The sequence below is a fragment of the Calonectris borealis genome, chromosome 2, assembly GCF_964195595.1.
Source record: "Calonectris borealis chromosome 2, bCalBor7.hap1.2, whole genome shotgun sequence".
Taxonomy (NCBI): domain Eukaryota; kingdom Metazoa; phylum Chordata; class Aves; order Procellariiformes; family Procellariidae; genus Calonectris; species Calonectris borealis.
The window spans coordinates 171,004,878-171,030,036 of record NC_134313.1 but is presented as its reverse complement, the minus strand read 5'-3'; the positions used below and the strand labels follow the sequence as shown (position 1 = coordinate 171,030,036).

At 72.3% G+C, this 25,159-nt stretch overlaps 4 protein-coding genes across 6 annotated transcripts; 3 read left to right on the top strand and 1 right to left on the bottom strand.

Moving 5' to 3' along the window:
* Positions 1 to 890: 890 nt before the first annotated feature.
* Positions 891 to 18,002, top strand: LOC142079731 (uncharacterized). Its single transcript, XM_075144471.1, has 2 exons — positions 891 to 2,298; positions 13,733 to 18,002. The coding sequence occupies exons 1-2, from the start codon at positions 906 to 908 to the stop codon at positions 16,225 to 16,227; spliced, it is 3,888 nt and encodes a 1,295-aa protein (XP_075000572.1). The 5' UTR covers positions 891 to 905; the 3' UTR covers positions 16,228 to 18,002.
* Positions 4,050 to 5,453, top strand: LRRC61 (leucine rich repeat containing 61). Its single transcript, XM_075144463.1, has one exon. The coding sequence runs from the start codon at positions 4,251 to 4,253 to the stop codon at positions 5,058 to 5,060; it is 810 nt and encodes a 269-aa protein (XP_075000564.1). The 5' UTR covers positions 4,050 to 4,250; the 3' UTR covers positions 5,061 to 5,453.
* RARRES2 (retinoic acid receptor responder 2) lies at positions 5,703 to 8,107 on the bottom strand. Its single transcript, XM_075144467.1, has 5 exons — positions 7,410 to 8,107; positions 6,682 to 6,786; positions 6,325 to 6,429; positions 6,090 to 6,227; positions 5,703 to 5,849 (listed from the first exon to the last, which is right to left on the bottom strand). The coding sequence occupies exons 1-4, from the start codon at positions 7,572 to 7,574 to the stop codon at positions 6,114 to 6,116; spliced, it is 489 nt and encodes a 162-aa protein (XP_075000568.1). The 5' UTR covers positions 7,575 to 8,107; the 3' UTR covers positions 5,703 to 5,849; positions 6,090 to 6,113.
* Positions 8,491 to 23,997, top strand: LOC142079725 (uncharacterized). 3 transcript variants are annotated; one of them, XR_012672772.1, is made up of 3 exons: positions 8,491 to 8,580; positions 10,217 to 10,379; positions 10,586 to 11,848. XR_012672772.1 is itself a non-coding variant. In XM_075144465.1 (3 exons), exons 2-3 carry the CDS (start codon positions 21,239 to 21,241, stop codon positions 22,825 to 22,827), a joined length of 792 nt encoding a protein of 263 aa, XP_075000566.1. In that variant the 5' UTR covers positions 10,323 to 10,379; positions 21,204 to 21,238; the 3' UTR covers positions 22,828 to 23,997. The 3 variants fall into 3 exon arrangements, 2 of the variants coding, with proteins under 2 accessions (XP_075000566.1, XP_075000565.1); XM_075144465.1 differs by lacking the exons at positions 8,491 to 8,580; positions 10,586 to 11,848 and adding exons at positions 21,204 to 22,023; positions 22,821 to 23,997 and having other exon boundaries at positions 10,323 to 10,379; XM_075144464.1 differs by lacking the exons at positions 8,491 to 8,580; positions 10,217 to 10,379; positions 10,586 to 11,848 and adding exons at positions 20,450 to 20,494; positions 21,204 to 22,023; positions 22,821 to 23,997.
* The last annotated feature ends 1,162 nt before the right edge of the window (positions 23,998 to 25,159 follow it).

The window sequence follows — 25,159 nt, the reverse complement described above, 5'->3', positions numbered from 1 at the left end:
AGCGGGGGGATGGGAAGGGCGCGGGGGGGGGGCTGTGAGCTCCTGGGGGGGCCGGGGCGGGGACACCCCACTGGTGCCAGCCGTGGGTGACTCCCTGGGACGCATCCCCGGGGCGGGGGGGGCTCGGGCTGCCCCCCTGCACCCCCCGTACATCTGCCCCCTCCCCACTGACACCCCCCGGCTCCCCCCGGCCGGGGCCCCGGGACTCTGCGGGGCGGGGGGGGCTGGGGGGTCCCCGCTTGAACTCCCCGGGGACCCTCCCCGTCTCTCCCCCCCCCAAGCCCGGACCCACGCCGGAGCCGCGCCATGAGGGAGAGCTTCGACGCCCCGGGCGCCCGGGGTACGCGCCCGCCGCTCCCGGGGGTCCCGGCTCCGCTCCCGCCGCCCCCCGGGGATGGGGGACCGGGACCGGGACCAGCCGCGGAGATGGAGGCGCCGGGCTGCGACGGCTCAGGTGGGCGCCAAGGCAGCCCTGCCCGTCCCCCTGCCTGTGCCCCTGCCCGTGCCCCGGCCCCCAGGGGTCTCCGGGGGTCCCTGCAGGGCGCGGGGCCGTCCCGGAGCCGGGGGAAGACCCTGGCTTTGCCCCCTTTGTCTTCCCAGCGCGGCTGGTGGTGCCCAAGGCGGAGGCGATCCCTGAGGGCGATGGAGAGGAGCCGGGGGCCGCCGGGCAGCCGGGGGGCCTGGAGCACAGCTGCCCAGGTGAGGGCGGGCGTCGGCAGCGCCGGCACGCGGCAAACCCGCCGGCCGGCATGGCACAGCCCCGCCGCGCACCCGGAGCTCCGGCCACAGCCCCGTGGCTGCTGGGCACACCGGGGCCGCGTGGTGCCGGTCGCTCCATCCCCATTGCCGGTGGCGGTGCCGGAGCCGCCCGTCCTTAGCGCGGTGTGCACCGAGAGGTGCCGCGCATGCCGGGGGGAGCGTGCACGTCCCCAGCGCCCCGCCGTGTGTGCCCCGCAGAGGACTGGCTGGTGAGGAAGGTGAAGGTGGAGGAGGAGTACGAGGAGTGGCCGGCCAGCCCCGGCGCCGAGGCCCTGCTGGCGGGGCAGCCCCCGGCCGGCGCCTTCCCCCATGCCGCCGGCGCGCCGGACTGCGTGGGCGCCTGCAAGCCGGAGCAGCCGTGCCCGGAGGAGCTGGGCTACGGCGGGCTGCCCGCCTTCGCCCTGCCGCCCTGGCCGCTGCTGGGCCAGAGCCCGGCCGGCGCCGGCGGCTGCGAGGGCTGCTTCCAGGCGCGGCTCAGCCTGCGGCTGCCGGCGGGCGAGGGCGAGCCCCGGCCCTGCGGGGGCTGCGGGACCCCGGCCCCCCCGCGCCCCTTCGCCTGCGCCCAGTGCGGGAAGGGCTTCGGGAAGAAGGCGCACCTGACCCGGCACCTGCGGGTGCACACGGGCGAGCGGCCCTTCCCCTGCGGCCAGTGCGGCCGCCGGTTCCGCCAGAAGATCCACCTGCGCTCCCACCAGAAGACGCACACGGGCGAGCGGCCCTTCCCCTGCCCCGAGTGCGGCCGCCGCTTCCGCAAGAAAACCCACCTGGTACGGCACCAGCGCACCCACACCGGCGAGCGGCCCTTCCCCTGCGCCCGCTGCGGCCGCCGCTTCGCCCACAAGCAGCATCTCCTCCGGCACCAGCAGCTGCACGCCGAGCCGGCGCCGGGGGACGGGGACGGGGCGCTGCCCGCCGAGCAGAAGCCCTTCCCCTGCCCCGAGTGCGGGAAGAGCTTCAGCTGGAAGAAGAACCTGGCGTCCCACCGCCGGCTGCACCGGGAGGGCCGGCCCTTCGCCTGCGCCGAATGCGGCCGCGGCTTCAGCGACAAGCGGCACCTGACGGCGCATCTGCGGGGGCACATGGGGCTGAAGCCCTACGCCTGCCCCCACTGCGAGAAGACCTTCAGCCACAAGCCCAACCTGACCACGCACCAGCGCACCCACACCGGCGAGCGCCCCTTCGCCTGCCCCCACTGCGCCCGCGCCTTCGCCCACAACCAGCACCTGCTGCGGCACCTGCGGGTGCACACCGGCGAGCGCCCCTTCGCCTGCCCCCAGTGCGGCCGCTGCTTCAGCTCCCGGCCCAACCTCATCGCCCACGCCAAGGCGCACGCCGGCGCCCGGCCCTTCGCCTGCGAGCAGTGCGGCCGGGGCTTCAGCCGAAAGTCCCACCTGGCCCGGCACCAGGCGGTGCACACCGGCACCCGGCCCCACGCCTGCGCCCAGTGCGGCAAGCGCTTCAGCTCCAAGACCAACCTGGCGCGGCACCAGGCGGTGCACACCGGCCACCGGCCCTACATCTGCACCCAGTGCGGCAAGGGCTTCAGCCGCAAAACCCATCTGCTGCGCCACGAGCGCACCCACGCCGCTGCCACCATCGCTGCCGCGCCCCGGCAGAGTTGGCCGGCCCCCGCCGCCCCGGCCCCCGCCGCCTTCTGCCCCTGAGCACGGGGGGGCTGAGCGCCGGGACGTGCCGGGATGTGCCGGGGGCCCCGGCGGCTCCCGGTGATGCTTGTGTCCTCGGCACCGTCCCCCAGGCTGGGGACCCTCCCTCGGGGCCCGCTGCCGGCTCCTGCCCGTGGCCCCTCGGCCAGGCAGGGTCCTCCTGCTGCCCTCGTGCCAAACAGCCGGCTTCAGCGCCGTTCTCCCGCTGCCCACCGCAGACGCGGCACACGGCACGGAGAGCGGCTTCCGCAGGTGCCAGAGGCGACGTGGCCAGTGGCCGGTGGAAGAACCTCGGCTCTGAAACGCTCTTAAAAACCTCGGAGTGAGGGCTGGCCCGCGCCGAGCGCTGCGCCGGGGCCGGCACGGGGCGAGTCGGGGGCGCGGGGGGAGCCCCATCCCCTCTCCAGGAGAGGGGGGACTCCCCGCTGCAGTGCCGGTCGGCCGGGCTGTGTGTGGGGTGCTGAGGGGCACCCACCCACCCGGGCGCCGCCGCGGTAGGAATGAACCAAAACTGCCAATAAACCGACTTTTGTCGAAGTTTCTTGAGGGCATCTCGGGGCCGAGCGGGAGCCGCACCGCGGGGGCGAGAAGGGCGGCGCGGGGCGGCAGAGTTGCTGTGCCACGGCCAGCGCCGGGAGGCTGCTCGGGGACCGAAGCAGCCGGTGCCAGTGCCCGGCTCCTGCAGCGCTGCCGGCCGGTGGGAGCCGCTCATCGAGCCCCTCGCCGGGGCTGGGTGGGTGCGGGCAGGGGGTCCCAGCCGGGGGCCGCAGTGGTCACGGCGTGACAGCGTGCGGGTGCCGGAGGACGCGGGAGGAAGGCAGCCGTGCCGGAGCCGTGCCGGCACACGCCGCCGCCGGGCTGGTGTTTTGCCGGGCCTTCCCTTCGGGGGCCATGTGCCGGCACAGGGCTGAGGCCGCGTGGCGGGCGCGGAGGCGGCACGGGGACACCTGGGCACCCGGGGCGACGGCGGGGGACGCTCGCCCGGTGAGACGCGGTCACCCCACGGCTGGCTCCGGCGTCCCCCGGGCTCTGCACCGGCCCGGGGCCAGGCCGCCGTCCCGGGCACCGCTGCGGGGCTCGGCGTCCCCCTCGCTGCCTTTGGGGACCAGGGACGTCCCCGGGGACACCGGGGCTGCGGGCACAGCCTCTGCGTCTGCTGGGGTGCCCGGTGCCCGTGTGCCGGGGCGGGTCCCGGTCCCGGTGCCCGTGTGCCGGTCCTGGTCGCGGTCCCGGTCCCGGTCCCGGTCCCGTTCCCCCGCCGGTTGGGCGGGGCCGGGGCGGGCGCTCGTCTCCATGGCAACGGGGGGCGGGGCCGCGGGGGCCGCCGGGAGCCGCCGTGCGGTGAGTGCGGGAGGGGGCAGCGGGGGGGGTGGGGGCACCGGGGGGCACCTGGGGGAGCGGGGGAGACCGGGGGCACCGGGGGGTACCTGGGGGAACGGGAGGAGCGGGGGGGAGCCGGGGTACCGGGGGCGAACGGGAGTACCGGGGGAGCGGGGGGAACTGGGGACACCGGGGGGGCACGCGGGGGAACGGGGGGGAGCGGAGGGGAACGGGGGCACCGGGGAGGAACGGGGGGCACGGGGGTACCGGGGGGAGTGGGGGAACTGAGGCACCGGTGGGTACCGGGGGGCACCGGGGCGGGGGCTCCTCTGCGGGGGGCAGCTCTGGTCTGCGCGGGGCCCCCCCGGGCTCTGGTCCCCACGCGTGTCCCGCACCCCAGGGCCCCCACGGGTGAGCTGTGGCCGGGCCTGGCCGCCCCCCGTCCTCCCCAGCCGGGGGGTCCCGGGGCTGCCCCCCACCCCCTGCCCGTCCCCCCCCAGCCAGGAGATGGAGGGGCGCGGGGAGGCGGGCGAGGAGGAGGAGGAGGAGGAGGAGGAGGCGGGGGGGGTGCGGATCACCCCCCAGCTGCTGAAGGCCAGCACCGGGGAGTTCGCCCTGGAGTCCATCCTGCTGCTGCGGCTGCGGGGCCGCGGCATCGCCCACCTGGGCTGCCTGGGCGACTGCGCCAACCTGGAGTGGCTGGACCTCTCCGGCAACGCCATCGCCCAGCTGGGGCCGCTGGCCGCCCTCAAGTCCCTCGCCGTCCTCAACCTCGCCCGTAACCGCGTGGCCAGCCTGGAGCCGCTGGGCTCCTGCCGCAACCTCCAGAGCCTCAACGTCGCCGGTAACCGGCTGAGCAGCCTGCAGCAGCTGCGCTGCCTGACGGGGCTGCGGCGCCTGGAGAGCCTGCGCCTGCGCGACCCCCTCGCCCGCCTCGCCAACCCCCTCTGCGCCGCCCCGGCTTACCGCGCCGCCTTGGCGGACATGTTCCCCGGTCTCAAAGCCATCGACGGTGAGCGGGTGTCCGGCCGCGGCAGCGAGCTCTACCAGCTCTGCCGGGATCTCGACAGCTCGCTGGGGCGCGGCGTCGGCACCGGTGCCGGTACCGAACCGCCCCACGCGGCTCAGCCCTGGGTGGAGGCGGGTTTCTGGGAGCCGCGGCCGCCCCGGCGCAGCTCCATCATGGAGGAGGCCTACAAGCAGTTCGGGGAGGTGCTGCAGGAGTGCCGGGAGCTGAGCCGCCGCGCCGACGACACCATCGCCCAGGCGGAGCGGGCGCTGAGTGGCCGCCCCGACCCCAACTCCTACGTCTTCTGAGCTGCAAGACCCCCCCCCCCCGGGTCCCGTGAGAGGAGACCCCCCCCACGCCACCACCACCCTGGCCCGGCCTCACCAGGGGGGTGCCGGAGGAGCCGCAGGGAGCCCGGCCTCGCCGGGGGGCTGCCGAGCCCCGTCCTGCGCTGCAGCAGCACCCAACATGGCCGCGGGCTGGCCTCCGGGTGCTCCGTCACCTGGGGGGCTCCGGGATGGAAACGGGGGGTCCCCGACCCCTGCAGAGCCGCCGCAGGAGCAGAGATGTCCTTAGGGATTCTGGAGCCATCCCTGAGCTCTCCAGCCCAGAGGAGAGACTGGGGGGCTGGGCAGGCGGCAGGCGGGGACCGGGGGACATCACGGGGGACGTCGCGGGGCCGTGCAGTAAAGTCGTGCTGTCCTCGGAGACCCCTCTCTGCTGCGTCGCCCTGGGCCCCGAGCCACCCCGGGGGGGACTCGCCTGCACCCACTGCTCTGCCTGGACCCGCCGCGTCCCCGACCCTCCTCCTGGGCTGGGGGTGACGCACCCGGTGCCGGAGGGGGAGCTGGCCCAGAGCCCCCCGCAGCTGGAGGGACGTGGGGCTGAGCCCACCCCGGGCCCCCCAGCCTCAGCGATCCCCGGCGGGAATAACAGCGGCGACAGCGGGAGCCAGAGCCGGGGTTTACTGGTGAGCTGGGGGAAGGAGCGCGTCCAGGACCGTCCTTCGGTGACGCGGTGCTGGGGGGCGGCAAGCAGGGGGGCCGGGCCGGTGCCCCGTGGCAGCGACTGTCTCCGGGGCTGGTGGAGGTGGTGGCCTGGAGAGGGGAGACGGGGGGGCTGGCTGCGGGAGGAACCCCCCGCACACACGCGCATCTCCCCGCGGCCTTGTCCCTGTCCCCAGGGCCAGCCCCGGCGAGGGGGGACCCCGCTCTGGCTCCACTCTTAGTGGAGGAGCATCCGCATCCCACCAGCGCCGGGGGATGCCAGAGCTCTGCCGGCTGCCGGCAGGAGAAGGCTGCGCGTCCCCCGGCCAGCCCCGCCGTCCCGGCACCTACCGTGTGGGGACGTGGGGACGGTCCCTAGGCCGGCAGCCCCTTGGAGAAGGCGTACATGCCGGGGAGGTAAAGCGCGTCCGACGGCTTGCCGGCCTCCTCCACCGCCCTGCACTCGGCCTCGTCTCGGTGTTTGATCTCCTGCGGGGCAGAGCACGCGGGCTGGCACCCACCACGGCACCGCGAGGGTGCCGGCAGCCGGCGGGGACGCGTGCCGGTGCCGGGGGGGACAGCTCACCTTCACCGCCAGGTGATGGCTGGGGCCGCAGTTCTGGTACTTGTCCAGCACCTTGGGGACATCGCCGCGGTCAAACTTGTAGCAAGCCAGGCAGGCCGGCTTCCTCTGGGGAGAGACACGGCCCGTCACCGCCCGGCCCCCCCAGCGGGTCCCGGCCAGCCCCCTGCCCTGCCAGGCCTGGGGACGGCCCCGCGGCAGGGGGGCAGCGCCGGGCACGGCCGCACAGCCGCTGCCAGGAACCGTCGTCACCTGCAGCCCTTGCACGGGCGGCAGCGTGGGGAGGGACGGGGGGCCCGGGGGGAGGCAGAGGTGCCACGGCCCCAGGGAGGGGGACGCCGGCCGGCAGCCCCGACTCACCCGGTTCTCCAGGGTCCTGCAGTTCTGCCGCCGCGGTGCCCTCTTCCCGCAGGCCGTCTGCACCAGGCTGACCCGCAGCTGGACGAACGTCCCCGAGGGGTCTTCCTGGGGGGAGAGGGGGACAGCTCCGTGAGGCGGCCGCGGGCAGGGGGACACCGGGGCACCGCGGGGAGGGGGGCAGGGGGACCCCAACCCCTCGCAGCCCCGAGGGTAAATCCAGCCACAGAGAACGACCTCGCTGGGACTCTGCGAGGAGGCTCCCAACACGGGCGAGCGGCCCAAACTGGAGGGTCCCCGGAGCCCCCCAGCCCCTCCTGAGGAACAGGCATGGCCGAGCCGCCGCCGTCGGTGCTCCCGGCGACACCGGGATGGCCGGACACCAGCAGCCGCGCGCCCCGCGGCCGGCTGCCACGCAGTTAATGAGTAGCTGAGCTCTGCCAGCCCCTGCCGGCGTGCCAGCAGGCCCGTCCCCACACCCAGCCGGCCATGACACCCCAGCACCCTCCTCCTTGACACCCCGGCACTCTCCTCCTTAACACCCCAGCACCCTCCTCCTTGACACCCCAACACCCACCGCCCCCTCCCTCCATGACACCCCCACCCCCTCCCCACCCGCCCTGCCCGTCCCCGCCGACACTGGGCCAGCGGCTCGGCCGCCATCTCGCCCCTCCCCGCAGCAGCAGCAGCACCCCGGGGGGCCGAGGGCTCCCGCAGCCCCCGGCGCTCACCCGCTCGACAGCCCCTTCCACCGCCTGCTCCTTGAAGAGGAACTGGACGTTGCTGCGGCCGTGGAAATACTCCAGCACCTCCTTCACCACCCGCCGCTGCAGCGGGGACTGGCTGGCGGCAGCCAGGGCCACCAAGGCCAGGCAGAGGGCTAGCGGGAACCTCATCCCTGCGGCGGGGGGCTGCCGGGGCTGCCTGACCCCAGCGAGCCTCGCCGATCGACCCGCTGGTGGTTTTGGTCTTTCATTAACCGATTTCCTGGGAACTGCCCTCTTTCCGCCCCCGGGCCGGCCCCGCAGGCTGCTTGCGTGCGGTTCCCCCCGGCACGGCCCCTCCGGCACGGCCACGGGGAGGTGGGGCTGGACACGGCACGCGTGTGGGACCGCAGCCCGGTGTCCCGCGGGCCGGGAGCGGAGCGGGTCTCGGGCAAAGGAGCCGCTCGGCCTGGGCACCGAGCGTCACCGCGGCCGGCAGGGCCCGGGAGGGGCTCCCCGCCGCCTGCCCTGCCCCGGCCGCGGCGGGTGTCCGGGGGACAAACGTCCCCAAAACAAGGCCAAAGGGGGGACGCGGCTCCCCGCACCCCGAGGGAGCTCAGCGGCCGCCCACCGCCTGCCCCGCGGCCCCGAGCAGAGCCCGGGACGAGGAGGAGGAGGCGGAGGAAGGCCGGGACCCCGCAGGGCCTCCCGCCGGCCGGGGCTGCAGGGCCCCGGGGCAAGCGCAGGCCCCCCCAGGAGCCCCCGGCCAGGGCTGGCGCGGCCCAGCGGAGGCTCCGCCGGAAGAGGGAGCCCGGCCCGGCCCCTCCCGGCACCGGGACGGCGGCGACACGGGGAATGGCGGGGGAGGGGGGACACTCTGGCCCGCCCCGGGACGCTCTATGATGGCACCGGTGGGCGCTCTGGCAGCGCGCCGGAGACTCGATGGTGCCGCGCCCCGTGGGGCCGGCAGAGGGCGCCCCAGCCAGCGCTACGGGTCCCGCCGCGGGACACGCCCCCTGACCCGGAAGTGCTCTCGCGAAGCGGTGGGGGGGGTGGCCGCCCTCCTCCTGCCGCCGCCGCCGCCGCCGCCGCCGCCGCCGCCGCCGCCGCCGGGCGCGTCGCCGCCACCACGACGTCACTGCCGCCACGACGTCATCGCGTCGCGGCACGTTGTCGGCCCGTGAGTGTTTCCGCGGAGGTGGGCCTGGTGGGGGCCGGGGTCGCCATGGCAACGCGCGGCCCGGCCCGCGGGGCGGGGGTCGGGGCTTTTCCTCGGTGAAGGCCTCCCCTGGGGCCGGCCCCGCCGCGGTAACGGCCTGGGCAGGCCCCGGTCCCCGGCCCCGTGCCCCCGCGGGTGCGGGGCTCCCCGCCGGGGGTGGGCGAGGCCCCCGGCCCCCCCCGCCCCCGTTTGCCTCCGAGGGAGGAGAAACTTCGTGGTTTCCGTTAGTAAACGGGATCGGGACGGGAAAAGCGGCGGAGAGGGGGAGAGCCGAGGAGGGGCCCGGAGTGCGGCGTCCGGGCCCTGGGCACGGGGCTGCGCGGCTTTGAGGGCCTGCCCCGCCCCTGCCTGCATCCCCCTGCCTGCATCCCCCTGCCTGCATCCCCCTGCCTGCATCCCCCTGCCTGCATTCCCCTGCCTGCATCCCCCTGCCTGCCCCCCCTGCCTGCATCCCCCTGCCTGCATCCCCCTGCCTGCCCCCTGCCTACCTTTCCCCCCGCCTGCCCCCCCACCTGCCCCCCCACCTGCCCCCTCAGCCTGCACCCCTGCCTGCACCCCCTGCCACCTTCTGCCTGCTGCTCTGGCGACCCTCAGAGAATTCCCCCTTCACGCCGCTCCTGCCCCTCCTGGGCTGTGCCGGGTCCGTGAGCGGCACCGGGCAGCGATGCGGCTGGGTTAAACACACACACAGCGCGGTGGTGGGGCCGGGCTGGCCACGGGGTTGTCAGCGCTTGGTGGCACTTAACGATCGGGGGCTAACGATGCCTCCGATCTGCGTCCCCGCTGCTCGCACAGCCCCCCGGGATGGGTGTCCGCACCGGAGGGTGCCGAGCCCCTCAACTGCCGGGGAGAGTTGGCATCCCGCACCGCTCCGCAGCCGGCGCTCCTCTTGCCAGCCGGATTCCAAAACCAGCTCTAATTAAGCCCAGATGTTCGTCACAGCGTCCTGATCGCTGCCGGGGCTTTGAAAGGGCGACGTGGGACGGGGGGGGGCTCTTCCCCCGAGGGCCGTGGCTGCGTTAGCCCCCGCTTCGAGGCACCGCGTCCTGCGCCGGATGCTCGGAGCAGCGGGAACGGACCGGGCACCTCCGGGCCTTCCTGCCCGACCGAAATTGGGCAGAAGGCGTTTTGCTGGTGGATCTCAGGCTGGTTTTGGGGAGGGAAAGCCGCTCGGAGCCGGGCTGGGCGACCCTCGCATCCCCGCGGCGCGGGATCAGGCAGGCCCGCGCCTTTGCCGTTGCCCGCTGGCTGCGGCAGGGCGAGGCCGCGGCGAGGCCGGCTCCCGGCTGCCGGGAGCTGTAGTTCCCTGTCCCCGTGGCCGCCGGCGGCACTCGGCGTGCGGCGAGAGGCCTCTCGGCGTGGACTACAAATCCCAGTAGCGCTGGCTGCGGGGGAGCGTTACTGTAAACAGAATGAATCCGGGCCAGGCCCCGGGGTCAGCGCCTTCCTCCCCCCGAAACAACTCGGAGGAGGAGGAGGAGGAGGAGGAGGAGGAGGAGGAGGGACACAGACGCCAGCGGAGCCTCTGCCGAGGCGGCCGAGCTCCTCCAGCTTTGCCTCTCGGCGTGCCGTGCCGCTTCCCCCGCTCACCGCCTCCTCTCTCTCGCTCTCCCAGGGACCGGCAGCAGCCATTTGGAGGAAGTCGGGGAAGATCGGAGCCCGCGGCGGAAGGCGGAGGGGAAGGACGGCCGCCGCCCCGCGCTCGCCCCGCAGCCGATGTCCTCTCCCCTCGCCGGGCGGCCCCGAGGGGAGCGATGTCCGCAGGGGGAGCGCCCCAGGTACGCGCCGGGGGGAGGCTGGGGGAAAGGCCGGAGCGGGGCCGGCTCCGACCGCGTCCCTCTGCGGCAGAGCGGAGCGGAGCGCGCTGCCGGGGCGGTCGGGAGGAAGCCCTGCTCCTCTTTCACGTCGCGACATTTTGGGGGGGGCTGTTGGGGTTTTCCTGGGGGCTGGGAGCTCTCCTGGTGCCTTTCTCCTCCTCGTTTAGAAATAGCGACGCCGAGGAGCCGCGCTGGCCCCGAGCGAGACTTTTTCTTTTAAATTGGCGCTTCTTAAAGTTACGGCAGGCGTCGGAGCGCGGGCTGGGCTCTGCGTCTGCCGCCATCTGCTCTCCCTGCGCTCCCGCCAAGCTACGGAGGGGTTTTGGGGGAAGAAGAGAGGAATCCTGGGGAGGGAGGACGGGTGGATTGGGTGTCGAGCTTCCCGGGAAAAGCTGCTCTGGCTCGGTACGGAGGTTTCCTCCTTCGGCCCCGACCCCGGCTGGGTTGGGAGTGGGGCTGGGTGATCCCACCCAGGCGAGGGATCCGCTTGGGAAAGAAGTGATCTCCTTAGAGGGGGTGGGGAGCGTGTGGCATCAGCCCTTAGCGAGCTCCGCGCGAGGGCTTCCGTCAAGTGATGCTCCTGCTGAGGGGGAAACTGAGGCACGGAGGAGAAACAGCTTTCCTGTGCCGAAACAAGTCGGTGGCAGAGCAGGAGGTGTCACCCCGAGCCCCAGCCCTGCCCTCCCGCGCCTCTGCCCGCCCGCTCTGCCCCTGCCTCCCCTCCTGCTCCTTTCCTGGAGGATCAGGGCTGCCTTTTGGCGTTGCGCCGGCTCTGCCGGGCAGAACCAGCCCTTCCATCCGCCTCCTCTGGTGCTGGAACGGCTTTTCCCAGCCCTCCATAGGGAAAAGGGACCGGGATATCTCCCGGCTGTGCTGCTGTGGATCTGGAGTCCGAGGAGAACACCTTGGTGGTGATCCTGCCACGCCAGGACCCCTCGAGCTCTCAAGTTCAGGTTCAAGGGGGTGCGGGGGCTTTCTGAGGGCCCGGGTGTTTGAGGCGGTGTGGTGCGCCTCGCCGCGGGGCGGGTCTCGCTGGCGGTGGCCCGTGGGCTGATTCGAAAGCCCAGCGCCCGTCCTCCACAGAATCACAGAACCGTTTAGGTTGGAAAAGACCTCTAAGATCATCGAGCCCAACCGTTAACCCAGCACTGCCAAGCCCACCACTAACCCATGTCCCTAAGCACCACATCTACACGTTCTTTAAATACCCCCGGGGACGGTGACTCCACCACTGCCCTGGGCAGCCTGTTCCAGTGCCTGACACCCCTTTGGGTGAAGAAATTTCTCCTAATGTCCAATCTAAACCTCCCCTGGCGCAACTTGAGGCCGTTTCCTCTCGTCCTATTGCTTGTTCCTTGGGAGAAGAGACCGACCCCCACCTGGCTACAACCTCCTTTCAGGTAGTTGTGGAGAGTGATGAGGTCTCCCCTCAGCCTCCTCTTCTCCAGGCTGAACACCCCCAGTTCCCTCAGCCGCTCCCCATCAGACTTGTGCTCCAGGCCCTTCACCAGCTTCGTTGCCCTCCTCTGGACACGCTCCAGCACCTCCATGTCCTTCTTGTAGTGAGGGGCCCAAAACTGAACACAGGATTCGAGGTGCGGCCTCACCAGTGCCCAGTACAGGGGCACGATCACCTCCCTGCTCCTGCTGACCAAAAAACCCAAAGAAACAACCCGAAAAACCAGCGCTGGCGATCTGCTGAAACACTTCTCTCTCCTGGACCAGCCTGCCCATGCCCTGAACCTGCTCCCTTACCCCAGGCTGAGCGAGGTGCCGAGAGCCGGACACGAGCTGGATGCTGTCGGCGCGGAGATCCCGTCCGACCCCTGCACAGGTGACTGCCGAGGACGGCGGGCGGCACCGCGCCGGGCGGGCTTCGCCGGCGTGGGAGGGGGCTGTGGGTGCGCTCGTGTGTTCTCCGGAGTACAGTCGGTCCTGCGGTAACACCGAGTCCGACCGACTGCCGGCGACAGTCTCCTCTTGCCCGGGGTGGGGGGGATGCAGGGGGTGACGCAAAGATCGTATGTAAATGTATGCAAATGCGGCACTGCTGGGAGGAACCCCCAAGCCGGAGCTCGAGGCAGGTCCTTCAGCCGCTCTGCTAAAGATGGAGACTTCTCTTCTGCTGGGGAGGCTCAGGTGGGAACTAACTGCATTTTTGTGGCAGCCTTTGAAATCTGATCGTACGAGCGTTGCGCGGGATCGCGGGATGCCGGGTGAGTCTGCGAAAGGCTGTGGAAAGAATCGTTTTCCGAGGAATGGCGCTCCTTCCCACCTCTCGCCTTGCCAGGAGCAGGGAGCCTGGCGTTGGTATTTCCTTTTATCTTTAATTACACTTCAGGCAGCAGAAGCTCAAAATAGATGAAAGCGATGCCCCCAGGCTTCGTTAATTTTAGCTTATTTGTGAATTAACGCAGGCATCTCCAGCGTAACGACGTCTATGCCGAACGCGTGTTTCGCAGCGTGACGCAGTTCATGGTGACCAGCTCTTGTCCCTTCAACCAGGCTACAGGTTCTTCAAGCCCGGCGGTTTGTTCGGCATTAAACAGTCGGAGGAGCCGTACGCCGAAGGCCAGCAGATGCAGGAGGAGAGCAAGATCCTGGCGAGCCCCTGTGCGGGTAGGTGCTCCACGCGTCCCGGCGGAGGCTGTGGGAGCGGTGGGAAACTGGCCTTGGCAGGGGATGTTCCCCTCCGGGGCAAAGGCCGTTTCGGGCCAGTTTGCGGCCATTTTGTGCCAGTTTGAGGCCATTTCAGGCCAGTTTGCAGCCATTTTGTGCCAGTTTGCGGCCATTTCAGGCCTGTTTGCGGCCATTTTGGGCCAGTTAACAGCAAGTTTTTGCTACTGCTGCTGCCGCCAGCGCCGCTCTCGGCAAATTGGGGTGGAGTGGGCTCTGGGCAGGGTTCTGATCCCACTGATCCTTTGGGGTGTTATAAGCTGCAGTGATTTAGGCAGCCCTGTGGGGAGCGGGACGCGGTGATCCTTACGGATCCCTTCCAACTTGAGATATTCTATGATTCTGTGAAAGACTCTGAAATTAACGTCTTGAATCTTTTTGAAATCTAGTTGAGCCCGGGCGAGTGAATAAAGTCGAGCAGCCTGAGGAGAAACCCGGGGGAGCTGCCGGCTCCCTGGAGCTGTACCCCGCAGCCGCCGGCAGTTCCAGCCGCTGGTTTCACGGTGGGCAGCGTGCGCCCGAGCGGGCGGGCATGGAGAGAGACGGCGCCGCCGGCCTCAGCCCGCTCCCCGCCCGGGTGGCCTGCTGGGTGCCGCAGCTCGGCGCCGGCCCTTTCCGCTGCGCCCAGTGCGGGAAAGGTTTCCGCCAGAAGCAAAGCCTCATCACGCACGAGAGGATCCACACCGGAGAGAAACCCTACAGGTGCGGGGACTGCGGGAAGAGCTTCAGCCAGCGGCCCAACCTCCTGACCCACCGCCGCGTGCACACCGGCGAGCGCCCCTTCCCCTGCGCCCAGTGCGGCAAGAGCTTCAGCCAGAAGGCCAACCTCCTGGCCCACCAGCGCATCCACGCCGCCGGGGAGAAGGCGTTGGCGGGGGGCGAGCAGGAGGACGGCGCTTCCGGCAAGCCGAAGCTGCGATCCCAGCAGAGGAGTTACCAGGAGGACACCCCCTTCGTCTGCCCCGAGTGCGGGAAGAGCTTCAGGCAGAAGCCCAACCTCATCACCCACCGCAGGATCCACACCGGCGAGCGTCCCTTCACCTGCTTCCTCTGCGGCAGGAGCTTCAACCAGAAGACCAACCTGGTCACCCACTACCGCGTGCACACGGGGGAGCGCCCCTTCGCCTGCACGCAGTGCGGCAAGCGCTTCACCCAGAAAACCAACCTGGTGACGCACCAGAGCACCCACACGGACCTCCGTCCCTACCCCTGCGGGCAGTGCCAGAAGTGCTTCAAGGACAAGGTCTCCCTCAAAGCCCACCAGAAGACTCACGCCCCGCGCCAGCGGCGCTGCCCCGGCCGCAGCCCGGCCGCCGGCCTGCCCTACGGGGCTGCGCCCACCCTGCTCCAGCCCGGGGGTCCCGAGCAGGAGGCCCCCTTCAGCCCCATGCCGCCGCTGCCCGTTCAGAAGATCCCTGAGGGCCAGGAGCTGTTCTCGTGTTCGGAGAAGAGCTTTCCCCCGAAGGAGCCGCTCCTGCCGCACCAGCCAGCCCCCCTGGGCGAGCAGGCCTTCCCCTGCGTCCAGTGCGGGGAGGGCTTCTGCCAGAAGGTGACCCTCCTCCGGCCGCAGCACGGCCCGGCCGCCGAGGCTCCCGGCGGGTGCGCGGCAGCCTTCGGCCATGGCCCGCACCTTCTGGGGCACCTGGGGGTGCAGCCTGTCCTCGGGGACGCGACCGCCGCGGCTCCCCCGGCCCCCGGGGCGGAGAAGCCCTTCATCTGCAACCAGTGCGGCAATAGCTTCGGCCTGTGGCTCTCCCTCGTGGCCCACCAGAAGACCCACGTCGGGCAGAAGTCCTACCCGTGCCCCGAGCACGAGAAAAGCTCCGGCGACGAGCTGTCCCCCAAGGCTGCCCAGGAGAAGCAGGCGGAGGGGAGAGCCTGGCTGTGCCCCGAGTGCGGGCGAAGCTTCGCCCAGTACGAGCGTTTGGTAAAGCACCGGCAAAACCACCGGGGCCGAGGGCCCTACCGCTGCGACGTCTGCGGGAAGCGGTTCAGCCTGAAGACCAACCTGGTCACCCACCAGCGCATCCACACTGGTGAGCGTCCCTTCACCTGCGGCGTCTGCGGCCGGCGCTTCAACCAGAAGGGGAACCTGGTCACCCACTACCGCACGCACACCGGGGAGCGTCCCTTCGCCTGCGCCCAGTGCGGCAAGCGCTTCGCCCAGAAGCCCAACCTCATCGCCCACCAGAAGACCCACACCGGCCGGCAGCCCTTCACCTGCCTGGAGTGTCCCAAGCGCTTCAAGAGCAAGCTCTCCCTGCGGGTCCACCAGCGAGTGCACGCGGCCGAGAGACCCCAGAGCGAGCCGGGCCAGGCCCCCGGCCTGCAGACCCACCCCGGCAGCCCCTACCCCTGCTCGCTCTGCGGGGAGACCTTCGAGGAGCACGGGGAGCTGCAGCTGCACCGGCAGGGCCACGCCGGGGAGCGGCCGCACGCCTGCGCCGAGTGCGGGAAGCGATTCCGGCAGAAGGTGAATCTGGCCGTTCACCAGAGGACCCACACCGGCGAGCGGCCGTTCCGCTGCGCCGAGTGCGGGAAGGGCTTCAGCCAGAAGGCTCACCTCCTCCGGCACCGCAGGACGCACGCCGGCGGCATCCCGCCCTCCTGCTGCGAGGGGACCTGCCCGGCGCACCGGGAGGAGCCGGACGCCGGCGGCGCTCCCTTGGGAAAGGGGTCCGAGCCCCCCAGCATGCTGCTGCCCCCCTGCTCCCGCGGAGCTGCTCACGGATCGCTGGCTCGGGAGGAGCTTCGGCCGGGCGCGCAGCCCCCCAACAGACCCGAGAGCCCCTCCGGCGCGGCGGACATCCTCCTGCAGCTGATGCAGGAAGACCACCCCCTCGTGCCCGCCTCCCACCACCCGCAGGAGGGACCGGCAGGGCAGGGCCCCTGCAAGTGCGCCGAGGCGGGGGAAGGCTTGAGCCCGAAGCCGCCGAGCCTGCCGCCGCAGTGCTGCTGCGCCGACTGCGTCAGCCAGCGGCAGCTGCTCCTGAAGCCCCAGCCCGACTGCCGAGCGGAGCTCTGGTGCAAGTACAGCGGCTGCGGCAGAAGCTTTGAGGAGAAGCGAGTCCTGAGAGTGCCTGAGAGAGCGCACGGCGAAGAGAAACCCTCGCCGTGCCCCAGCTGCTTGTAACGCCTGCGCCGGCTGCCGAAAACCTGCCTCGGGGCGAGGGACCGGACCTCGTCCCTCTTGCACTAAAAAAACACCAAACACGAAGAGGCGGCGGCTCGCGCCGGGGGCCGATCGCTGACCAAACGAGGACAGTGCGGAGGGAAAGCCGCAAGATGGGACTCGCGGTGCCTGCCGGGACACGGTGGCGGTGGGGACTCGGCAGGAGCGTGGTGGATTTGGGAAGGGGAGGCTCGGAGGCCCCGGTGCAGGCGGGTGTCGGATGGGTGAGGCCGGAGGTGGACTCGGACTCACGGAGCTTTCCGCCTCGTGAACCTACAGAGGGGACGGAGCTGAGGAGCAGTGACAGGACCTGGATCCGCAGCGTTTGCCTCTGCTGTGGCCGCGTGTTCCGTAGGGAGCGGGAAGAGCTCGGGATCCGGGATCTGTTGGCTTAAAAACCACTTCCAGCGTGCAGCAGGCCCGGCAGCGGCACGGCTGCCTGCTCCTGCCTCCGGGTCCGGCTGGGTGACGCGCGGACCCAGAGACAGCCCTGGGGCAGAGCGGGGCCTCCGTGGGCCAAGAGCTTCTCCCAGAGCCCTCCGTCCTTCTCTTCCGGGCTGGATGGCGTTCCGCAAGGACGTGTTTGGGATAGAGAGCAGCCGTCCCCAGCCCACGGCGCAGGATCTGGCCCGTGGCTTCCCTGGGGGTGGAGCAGAGGAGCTGGGCGAGCACCGGGAAAACGGGAAAGAGCCGGGAAAACGGCCTGGAAGCCTCTAGGCTCACCTCTGCTTCCAGAGGGACGCGGGAGAAGCCTCTCCTCCGAGGCCGAGGGGCCGCGCAGGGTGCCGGGGGGGTGGGGAAGGGGGGGTGTAGCTTGTGCTTCTCTGCTTGCTCTGTGGATAATCTTTCTGACTCGCGCCTCTTACTCCATTAACTCCTGAACAGTGACGCCGACGCGCCGGGGAGCCGGGGCGGCTGCAGCCTGCCGTTGCCGTAGCTCCTGCTGGTGGTGTCTGCCCGTTTCCCTGCCGCGGGGCTGCCGGCAGCAGCGGGGGGCTGGCGCGGAGCCGCCAGTTGCTTGCCGGGGCTTGCCTGCCGTCTCCGCTCCCCCGTCGGTGCGGCAGCGCCCGTGGCACCGGGAGACGAAGCCGGGGAGCCGCTTCGTCAGGCGCCCCGGGAGGGACGTGGGGGCAGAGCTTTAGAAACGGGAACCGTGCGCCCGAAGGCTGTTCTCGCTTTGAAGCGCGCTTTATCCGAAAGGGGAAACGAATCTTGCCTGCTGCGCCCGAGGGGAACCGTCGTCCCGCCGCCCCCCTCCCGCACGCCGTCGGCTGCGGCGTAAGAACCGTGTCTCGCCGTGCCTGGCTGCGACCGTTGGGCAAAGACCTTCCTTGAACACACAGGACGGTGTTACCGGAGCCCAGCTCGGTGCTGCGCCGCTCGCCGCCAGCGCCCAGCTGCTCGTGTGCGTTTTGGGGGTGTATCCCAAGGGGTGTAGCCTAGGGAGAGGCTTTGGCACCTGCCGGGGCCGGGGCAGCAGCGAGGGGACACCGGGACGGTCACGACAGAGCTTCGGCCAGGGTGCACCAAGCCCACGAAGCAGCTGGGTGGGAGCTGCCTGGCAGAGGGGTCCCGGCACCCCAAGTCTGGCAGGCTGGGGTGGGCGTCCGCCCCCGCTCCCCCCACCCCGGGGCAGAGGCGCCGCCCTCCTCCCCTCCCCTCCGCTCCAGCAGCATTTCAGGTCCTTGCAATTCTATTTTTTTGAGGTTATTTAAAATAAAAGCTTTCTCACAGCAGGCTCCTGGCTCCTCTGTCCGGGGAGGTGTCGGGGCCGTACCGCAGGATGAGCCCTGGGGCCGGGGCCGGTCTCCCTTAAGCTTAACTCCAGGCCTGAGCTTAGGCTCAGGTGAAGGCAGGTGAATTTCTGGCTCAGTCTCGACCTTCAGGGCTAGAGCCGCCTCCCTGGGCCACTTCCCTGGCTGAGCCGGTGGCCACTTGGCGCCCATGGGTTGGCGTGCGTGCCGCGGGCCAGGGCCGGCCGCCGGCTGCGGCACCCGGGGTTGTGCCGCACCAGGGCTCTCGCAGAGAGGGTGTCGGCGGGGACGGCGTTGCAGGGCGGCTCCGGTCCTTCCCTCGGCTCGGTTCTTGCCGCCGGACGAGCCGGCTCTGGGGTCAGCAGGAAAACCCCCGGCCGCGGGGCCGCGGCAGGCTTAGGTCAGTGTGAGCCCTGCTCCGGCGCGTCCCCCCGGTCACGGGAGACCGACGGGTTTCCTACCAGCACCTCGGAGCAGCGGCCGCGCCGGGGGGTCCTGCTGCGGGGATGGGTCTCCCCAGCTCCTCAGCACCAGCACAACCCTGTCCCCTGCGCCCGGGGCCGCAGCTGCGCCCGGCCGCGCCGCTCACCGTGCTCCCGTGGGGGGACATGGAGCCGCGGCGGCCTCCTGCCATCCCCCTGTCGCTGCTCGGGGACAGATGTCCCCTGTCCTGTCCCACAGCAGCCCCCGGTGCTGCTACCTCCCACCAGAAAGGGAGCGACACCAGCTCTGTGGCTTCCCGGCCATGTCCCGGCTGTCCCCCCCGGCCCTGCGATATCCCCCCCAGCCGGCTCCGGCACTCGTGGTCACGGTCCCCTTGGGAAGGGGACACGTCCCCACTTGCCCCCTGGGCAGCCCCAACAGCCAGCTCCTGGCTTTGGCAGAGGCTCTGGGAGGGCAGGCGGTGTTTTGGCATCGCCCGGCCCTGGCGCGGCAGGTCCGGGCAACGGAGCGATAGCAATCTCCGCCGATGGGCATCCCAGCCGAGCGCGCTGCGCGGCTGCCGAGCGCCAGCAAGCTGCAGCCTGCAGAGAGCTGCTGCGCCGAGCACGGCTGGCGCGTGCCCAGGGCTGTCCCCGGCCGTGCCACACTGCCTGTGCCGGGCCCAGCGCCCTCCAACGCGCTCTGCGGCCGCCGAACCTCTCCAGGACACCGGGGTCTGCACTGTGCTGGGTTTGGTTACAGCCCGGAGGTGCTCGTGGCATGCACGAGCTCCCGGTGGCACCGGCTGCCCCGCTGCGGCGGCTGGGGATGCCGTGGGACCACAACGGGCAGAAACGCCTCGTCCCCGGCGGGAGCTCAGGACCAGCACGGCCCCCGAGCCGGGCACTGCGCGGCCCACGGCACCTGGCCACGGGCTTGGCCGCTCCTTCCCCCACGGCATCGCCGCAGTGGGCTGCAAGGGGCAGCCCCGGTGCTGCAGGCAGGGTGCAGGGCTCTGCGCGGTGGGGTCTGCACCGCAGCACCCGCTGCGGTCACAGCCAGCCCGTGGCTCGGCAGGGACGGCTTGGGGACCGGTGGCATGGCCGGCTTTGTGCCGGGGTCACTGTCACATCTGCTGTGCTGCCGCCAAAACACACCCCGGTGCTCCCGAGGACGGCCGGTGGCTCTCGCTCCGGCACCATCCGGCCGCAGCTCCCTGCACTGGGGGGGGGGTGGCTCAGCACCGCCGGGGTGTCCTGGCCCCGGAGCCAGCCGCAACGGTCACGCCGCGTGTCGGACGAGGGTCCCCCGACTGCGGCAGCAGCGCCGTGCACACTCGGGGAGCCCGGCCAGCGCGAGGGGGGCTCCTCCCCGTGCAAACGGCCCCGAACCGGGGTGCGGGCGCTCGGCAGCCTTGCCGCCCGCCGGAGTCACCGCCCGTGTGCTCGGCGCGCCGTGGGCACCGCGTGCCGCCGGCCAGGCCCCGGCTGCTCCGACCGGGGACACCCGGGTCCCACCGCGGGGTGGGCTGCAGGAGGCGAGGGCACGGGGGGCTCCGGGGAAGGACCCGGCAGCTTCGGTTGTTCTTGTCCTGCGGCAAACGCGCCGGCTCCGCCGGGGCCACGCAACCGCCCACGCGCCGACGGCAGCGCCGGGGCCCGGCAGGGGCCGCGGTGTGGGACCCCCCGGTTCGGGCCCCCGGCGCTCCCCGTCCCGCCATTCCCGCTCCGCGCCCCGGCTCGGGCGGCCGGGCCGGTCCCTCTGGTTTTGGGGCAATTTGGGCCAGACCCCGGGCCCGGGGGGGGGCCGTTGCCATGGGCGGGGGGCGAGCGGCCGGGGGGGGGGGCAGGCTGTCCCCGGGCGGCGGGGGGGTCGTGCCGGGCCCCGGCCCGGGGTGGGGGGATGCTGCCGGGCCCGGCTCCACCGCCCGGCCGGCCCCTCGGGCGGAGCCGCCGCAAGGCCGGGGTGACGGGCGCGGGCGGGCGCCGGTGCGTCAGGCGGGCGGGGCCGGGCGGGGCCGGCGGGACGCGGCGCGGCGGCGGCTCGGGCAGGTCAGCGCCGGGGGACGCGCTGCGGGCGGGGGGACGCGGAGCCCCGGGGGGGGGGAGCGGGGCCGGGGACCCCCCTGCGCCCCGGACGGGCCCGGCCCGGCCCCGCGGCGGCTGCGGCCCGGCCCGGCCCGGCTTCGGCTGCGCTCGGCTGCGCTCGGCCCGGCTCGGCCCGGCTTCGGCTGCGCTCGGCTGGGCTCGGCCCCGCTCGGCCGGGCTCGGCAGGGCTCGGCCCGGCCCGGCTTCGGCTGGGCTCGGCAGGGCTCGGCCCCGCTCGGCTGCGCTCGGCCCGGCTCGGCTCGGCTGGGCTGGGCCCGGCCCGGCGCACTGCGGCGCAGCCCGGCCCCCTCCCGGGGCCGCAGCGGGGGGTCCCGTCCCGTTTCCCCCGCCTCCAGCCCCACTCGGGGCCCGGGGGCCGCTGCCCACGCCCCGCCCGCGCTTCGCAGGCAGCTGCCGGCCCAGGGCCACGAGGTGCCGGCCCGGCACGCACCCGCGTTCCCGCCGCGGTCGAGGCCGAGCCCCGGCGCCTTCCTCCTCGGGGCTGCCGCAGCCCCCCGAGGGGAGACCCCGCGGCACAGCCGGGGTACGGCTCCCACGGCGGGTGGGAGCACCCGAGGGGGCCGGCGGGTGCTGGCAGTCCCGGCACACCCCAGTCCCACCAGTTCGGGAACTGGCGCCGGGAGCTGCAGCCGTCCCTGTCTGCGCTCCCCAGGGATGCGGGCGCCGTGAGCCTGGCGGCGGGCGCCCATGACGGACCTGGCTTCGCCCGCGGGCGAGAACCCCTTCGCCTTCCCGGGCGGCGAGGAGGGCCTGGGGGATGAGAAGGCGCTGGTGATCCACAGCCAGGCGGAGGAGCAGGCGGAGAAGGAGTTCAAGTGCATCCTCTGCGGGGAATGCTTCGGCCAGCAGCCCAGCCTCGCCCGGCACCAGAAGCACCACGCCGGGGAACGCGCCTTCATCTGCGCCGAGTGCGGCAAAGCCTTCAGCCTCAAGCACAACCTCATCATCCACCAACGCATCCACACCGGGGAGCGTCCCTACCAGTGCGGCGTCTGCCAGAAGAGCTTCAGCCTCAAGCAGAACCTGCTCACCCACCAGCGCATCCACAGCGGCGAGAAGCCCTTCTCCTGCCAGCGCTGCGGCAAGCGCTTCCGCGAGCAGCGCTTCCTCCTCAACCACCAGCGCACCCACGCCGAGGACCGGCCCGGCGCTGCCGCCGAGGTCCAGCCCGGCGGCAGCCGTTCGCCGGAGCCGCATGAGGCAGCCGGCGGCCCCTTCGCCTGCGCCCGGTGCGGGAAGGGCTTCAGCTGCAGGAGCAGCCTGGCCTCGCACCAGCGCAGCCACGGCGGGGAGCGGCCCTTCGCCTGCCCCGACTGCGGCAAGACCTTCAGCCAAAAGGGGTCCCTGAAGATCCACCGGCGCACCCACGCCGGCGAGACCCCCTTCGCCTGCGCCCAGTGCGGCGAGAGCTTTGCCCAGAAGGTCAACCTCACCGCGCACCAGTGCACCCACGGGGCCGAGGCTGCCCTCACGTGAGCCCCCCCCCGCCTCGGCACCCCCTGCCCGCGCTGGCCTCCCTCCGACCGCAGGTCCCGGCGGTCCCCGCGCCGCCCCCCTGCCTTCGGGGCTGCCCCGCCGGGGCTCTCCCCCTGCGTCCCCCAGCCGGTTCCCCCCACGGCGCTGCGGGAGCACCCGGCGCCCCGCTCGCTCCTGCAACAGGGAATTCTGTCGCGGGGGAGTTGGGGGTCACTAGACGCTTCCCCAGGGTTTTGGGGCACGGGACAGCACTGTCAGCATGGCGCAGAGAGCCGCCGGCACGCCTGCTCGGGGCGCACAGCCCAGCCCCGCCACGCACGCAGCCGTGCCCGGCGTGACGGGGCGCCAGCAGCCCCGGCTTGGCTTGGGAACCCCCCCGGCCGTGCCCCTCGTCCGCTTCCTGCCCCTCGTCCTTCTGCTGGGGTTTTTCTCCTGACGGTCACGAGGCCGGTCCCGCCAGCGCCGGGAGCCTCAGGCCCTCCCGTCCCCCGCACCAGGAGGGGCCTCGCGCAGCCCGCGTGGTTCCCTGGGAGCCCTTCCTCTCCTTCACCCGGCACCGCGGCGGCGCAGCCTCGTGCTGCAGCTGAAACCCCCTGGGCTGGGGCAAGAGACCATGGAGGAGGAGGAGGAGGAGGAGGAGGAGGAGGAGGGAGGTTCCCCCAAGGCATCCCCACGCGTCCCCCTGCCCTGCCCTGGCTGGCGCGGCTGCGGTCCGGCGCGGTGAACCCGCTCGCCGTCCCCACGTGTGCCGGGTGCTGGCGCGGGGTAACCTCTGCTGTGCTTCCTCGCCCAGGGAATGACGGCTGCGAATGCCAGAGCGGAGCCGGACCTCAGCAGCCGCCGGCCTCGCGCCGCGTTTCGCGGGGAAGAAGCCGCACCGCCGCGCTGCCGGGGAGAGGGGCGCGAAGAGGAGGAGGCAGCGGCTCACCCCGGCTGCACGGAGAGCCCCCACCGGCACAGAAATCACACGAAATAAAAATAAAATAAAACACAAAGCCCCAGGGTGGAGACTGCTTCCCCACCGGCAGCAGCTCCGGCACAGAGGAGGGACTGCGGCGAGGTGGGGGGCTGCACCCTGCTGCGGCGAGGCGGAGACCCCCGGCCCAGGCAGCGCAGAGGTCCCTGCGCGGTGCCGGCGGCGAGGAGCTGAAGGACAACCGGAGCCGGCGGGGAGCACCCGGCCAGGAAGGTGCGGGGTTGGGGCGCCAGGGAGGACCACGAGCACCCGGCAGGTGGGAAGGCTCCGCTCCGGAGATGTGCCAGTGCCGAACCGCGGCCGAGAGCCAGAGCCTGGCTAGGAGAGGCGAGCCGCAGCCGGGACGGGAAAACTGCCCTTCTCTGCTGCGCTGGGCACGAGTGGCTGCAGGCGGGGACTGGCGCGTGGCGCAGTCCCAGCTCCCGGTGACGGCAATGTCCCGGCTGCTGCCGAATCCTGAGGGAGCTGGGCCGGGGCTCCCTCCCGCAGACCCCCCTGCACCCTCGTGTCACCCCTCGTGCGACGCCGTGGGCCAGCCGTGGGCTCCAGGACAAGCGCCTGGGGTGAGCATCCCCGCGGCGGGGACATGTGGCACTTCGCGACACCCCGGCCCTCACCCCGCACCGGCAGCGGTGCCGGCAGCGCTGCCCGTCCCCGGGCAGGATGCTCCGTGGGGGTAACGACGAGCCGGAGCAGCAGAAATGCACATCCCAAACCCAGGGTTGTTTTTCCCCCAAACGTGTCGCTCTGCACGGGGCCGTCTCGGCGTCGGCCGCCAGCCGGGCTCGGCCCCGGCGGCTGCGCGTTGCTGGCCGGTGCCGCGCTGCCCGCGAGCTTCCCCTCAGCTCCGGTACCCTCGGACGAGAAGCGAAGCCCCGTGCGGGTGCCTGCACAGGAACCCCCCGCGCTGCCCCGTCCCCCCGCCGCTTCCCTTGCCGCTGCTGTGTGGAAGTGCAGGTACTTTGATGTGTATCATTAAATGAATTAAGCTTGGAAAATCCCGCGTCTCCATCTTGCTGGGAGCTTGCGGAGCACGGGGAGCCCCTCCAGGTCCCCAGGCTGGGCATGCGGAGCCGTGCCGGCCCTCCCGCCGGTGCTCTGACCCGCTGGGGTCTCCTGGAGAGCAAATGCAAACAGGGGAACACATATTTAGCAAAAAAACCCAAGTTATATTCCGAGTTTGTGGTTCACAATGTGCAGTCAAGCCGGGAGCCACGTTTGAGTGAAGGCTCCCGGCTGCTCTGCGGGGGCTGGGGGCCTGGGGAGCAGCCGCAGCCGCTGCTCGGGCGCATCCAGGCCACCCCTGGCCGAGGACGGAGCTGCTCGGACACCGGCGTGACCAGCTCCGCGCTGCCGGCGAGAGACAGGCCACGTGGCCTCGCGCTGCCAGGCACCGCTTCCACGCGGCTCCTTCCTCTCCGGCACGGCTTGGGGGGTTTCTCCCTCGTGAGTGGGTGTTTGAGCCTTGTGCCGGCCGCAGCGGGGTTTGCTCCCGCCTCCCGCTCGCTTTTCCGCGCTCTCCGGGCTGCCAAAGGTTCCACGTCGCTGGTGGGACGGTGGCGGAGCGAGACCCCGGCTCACCCTCCCCAGCGAGCCCCTCGCAGGCGCCCGTCCCAGCCTCTCCTTGCCCGGCTTCACCGGCTGTCGTTGCCGCGGGGCTCGGCTGGATCCTGCACCGGGGATCGGCGGAGCGCGTGCTGCACCTCCGCCGTCCCAAGGGAGGGAAGTAACGGGGACGAGCGGTGGCCAGGAGCAGGGGAACCCCCAACGCGAGCCGTACACGAGCTTGGGGACCACTCCACGGGCTCGGGCGGGGTGTGCTGGCTGGTGCGGTGAGCCCGGGCTGTGCCGCGAGCTCGGCCATCGCCGCCGGCCCCTGCCACGCCCAGCCCTGGGTGCTGCCGGCCCTGAGCACCCAGGAGATCCTTCTCGTGCTTGGCGCTGCCTGGAGCACCGCTCTTCCCTGGCATGTCGAGGGTAACGTGCCGGAGGGGGTTCCTGGCGTCACTTACGCGGCAGGCACGGGGCGTTTGCCGCCGGTGTGGGGAGCGTGGCCGAAGCTCTGCTGCCGGCGCGTGGGCTGCAGCGGGCACGAGGTTTCCCCTGTGGCACGTCCCGGTGCCCCACGGTTGTCTCTGCCCCGCAAACCCAGGCAG

Excerpts from the sequence above, each read along its gene's own strand:
- LOC142079725 (XM_075144465.1), top strand. The coding sequence starts at position 21,239 with ATGACGGACCTGGCTTCGCCCGCGGGCGAGAACCCCTTCGCCTTCCCG.
- LOC142079731 (XM_075144471.1), top strand. The coding sequence starts at position 906 with ATGCCGGGGGGAGCGTGCACGTCCCCAGCGCCCCGCCGTGTGTGCCCC. Across the intron at positions 2,299-13,732 it reads CTGCACCCAGTGCGGCAAGG|GTTTCCGCCAGAAGCAAAGC; the intron begins GCTTCAGCCGCA and ends AGTGCGGGAAAG.
- LRRC61 (XM_075144463.1), top strand. The coding sequence starts at position 4,251 with ATGGAGGGGCGCGGGGAGGCGGGCGAGGAGGAGGAGGAGGAGGAGGAG.
- RARRES2 (XM_075144467.1), bottom strand. The coding sequence starts at position 7,574 with ATGAGGTTCCCGCTAGCCCTCTGCCTGGCCTTGGTGGCCCTGGCTGCC. Across the intron at positions 6,787-7,409 it reads TGGAAGGGGCTGTCGAGCGG|GAAGACCCCTCGGGGACGTT; the intron begins GTGAGCGCCGGG and ends CTCTCCCCCCAG. Across the intron at positions 6,430-6,681 it reads GCAGGACCCTGGAGAACCGG|AGGAAGCCGGCCTGCCTGGC; the intron begins GTGAGTCGGGGC and ends GTCTCTCCCCAG.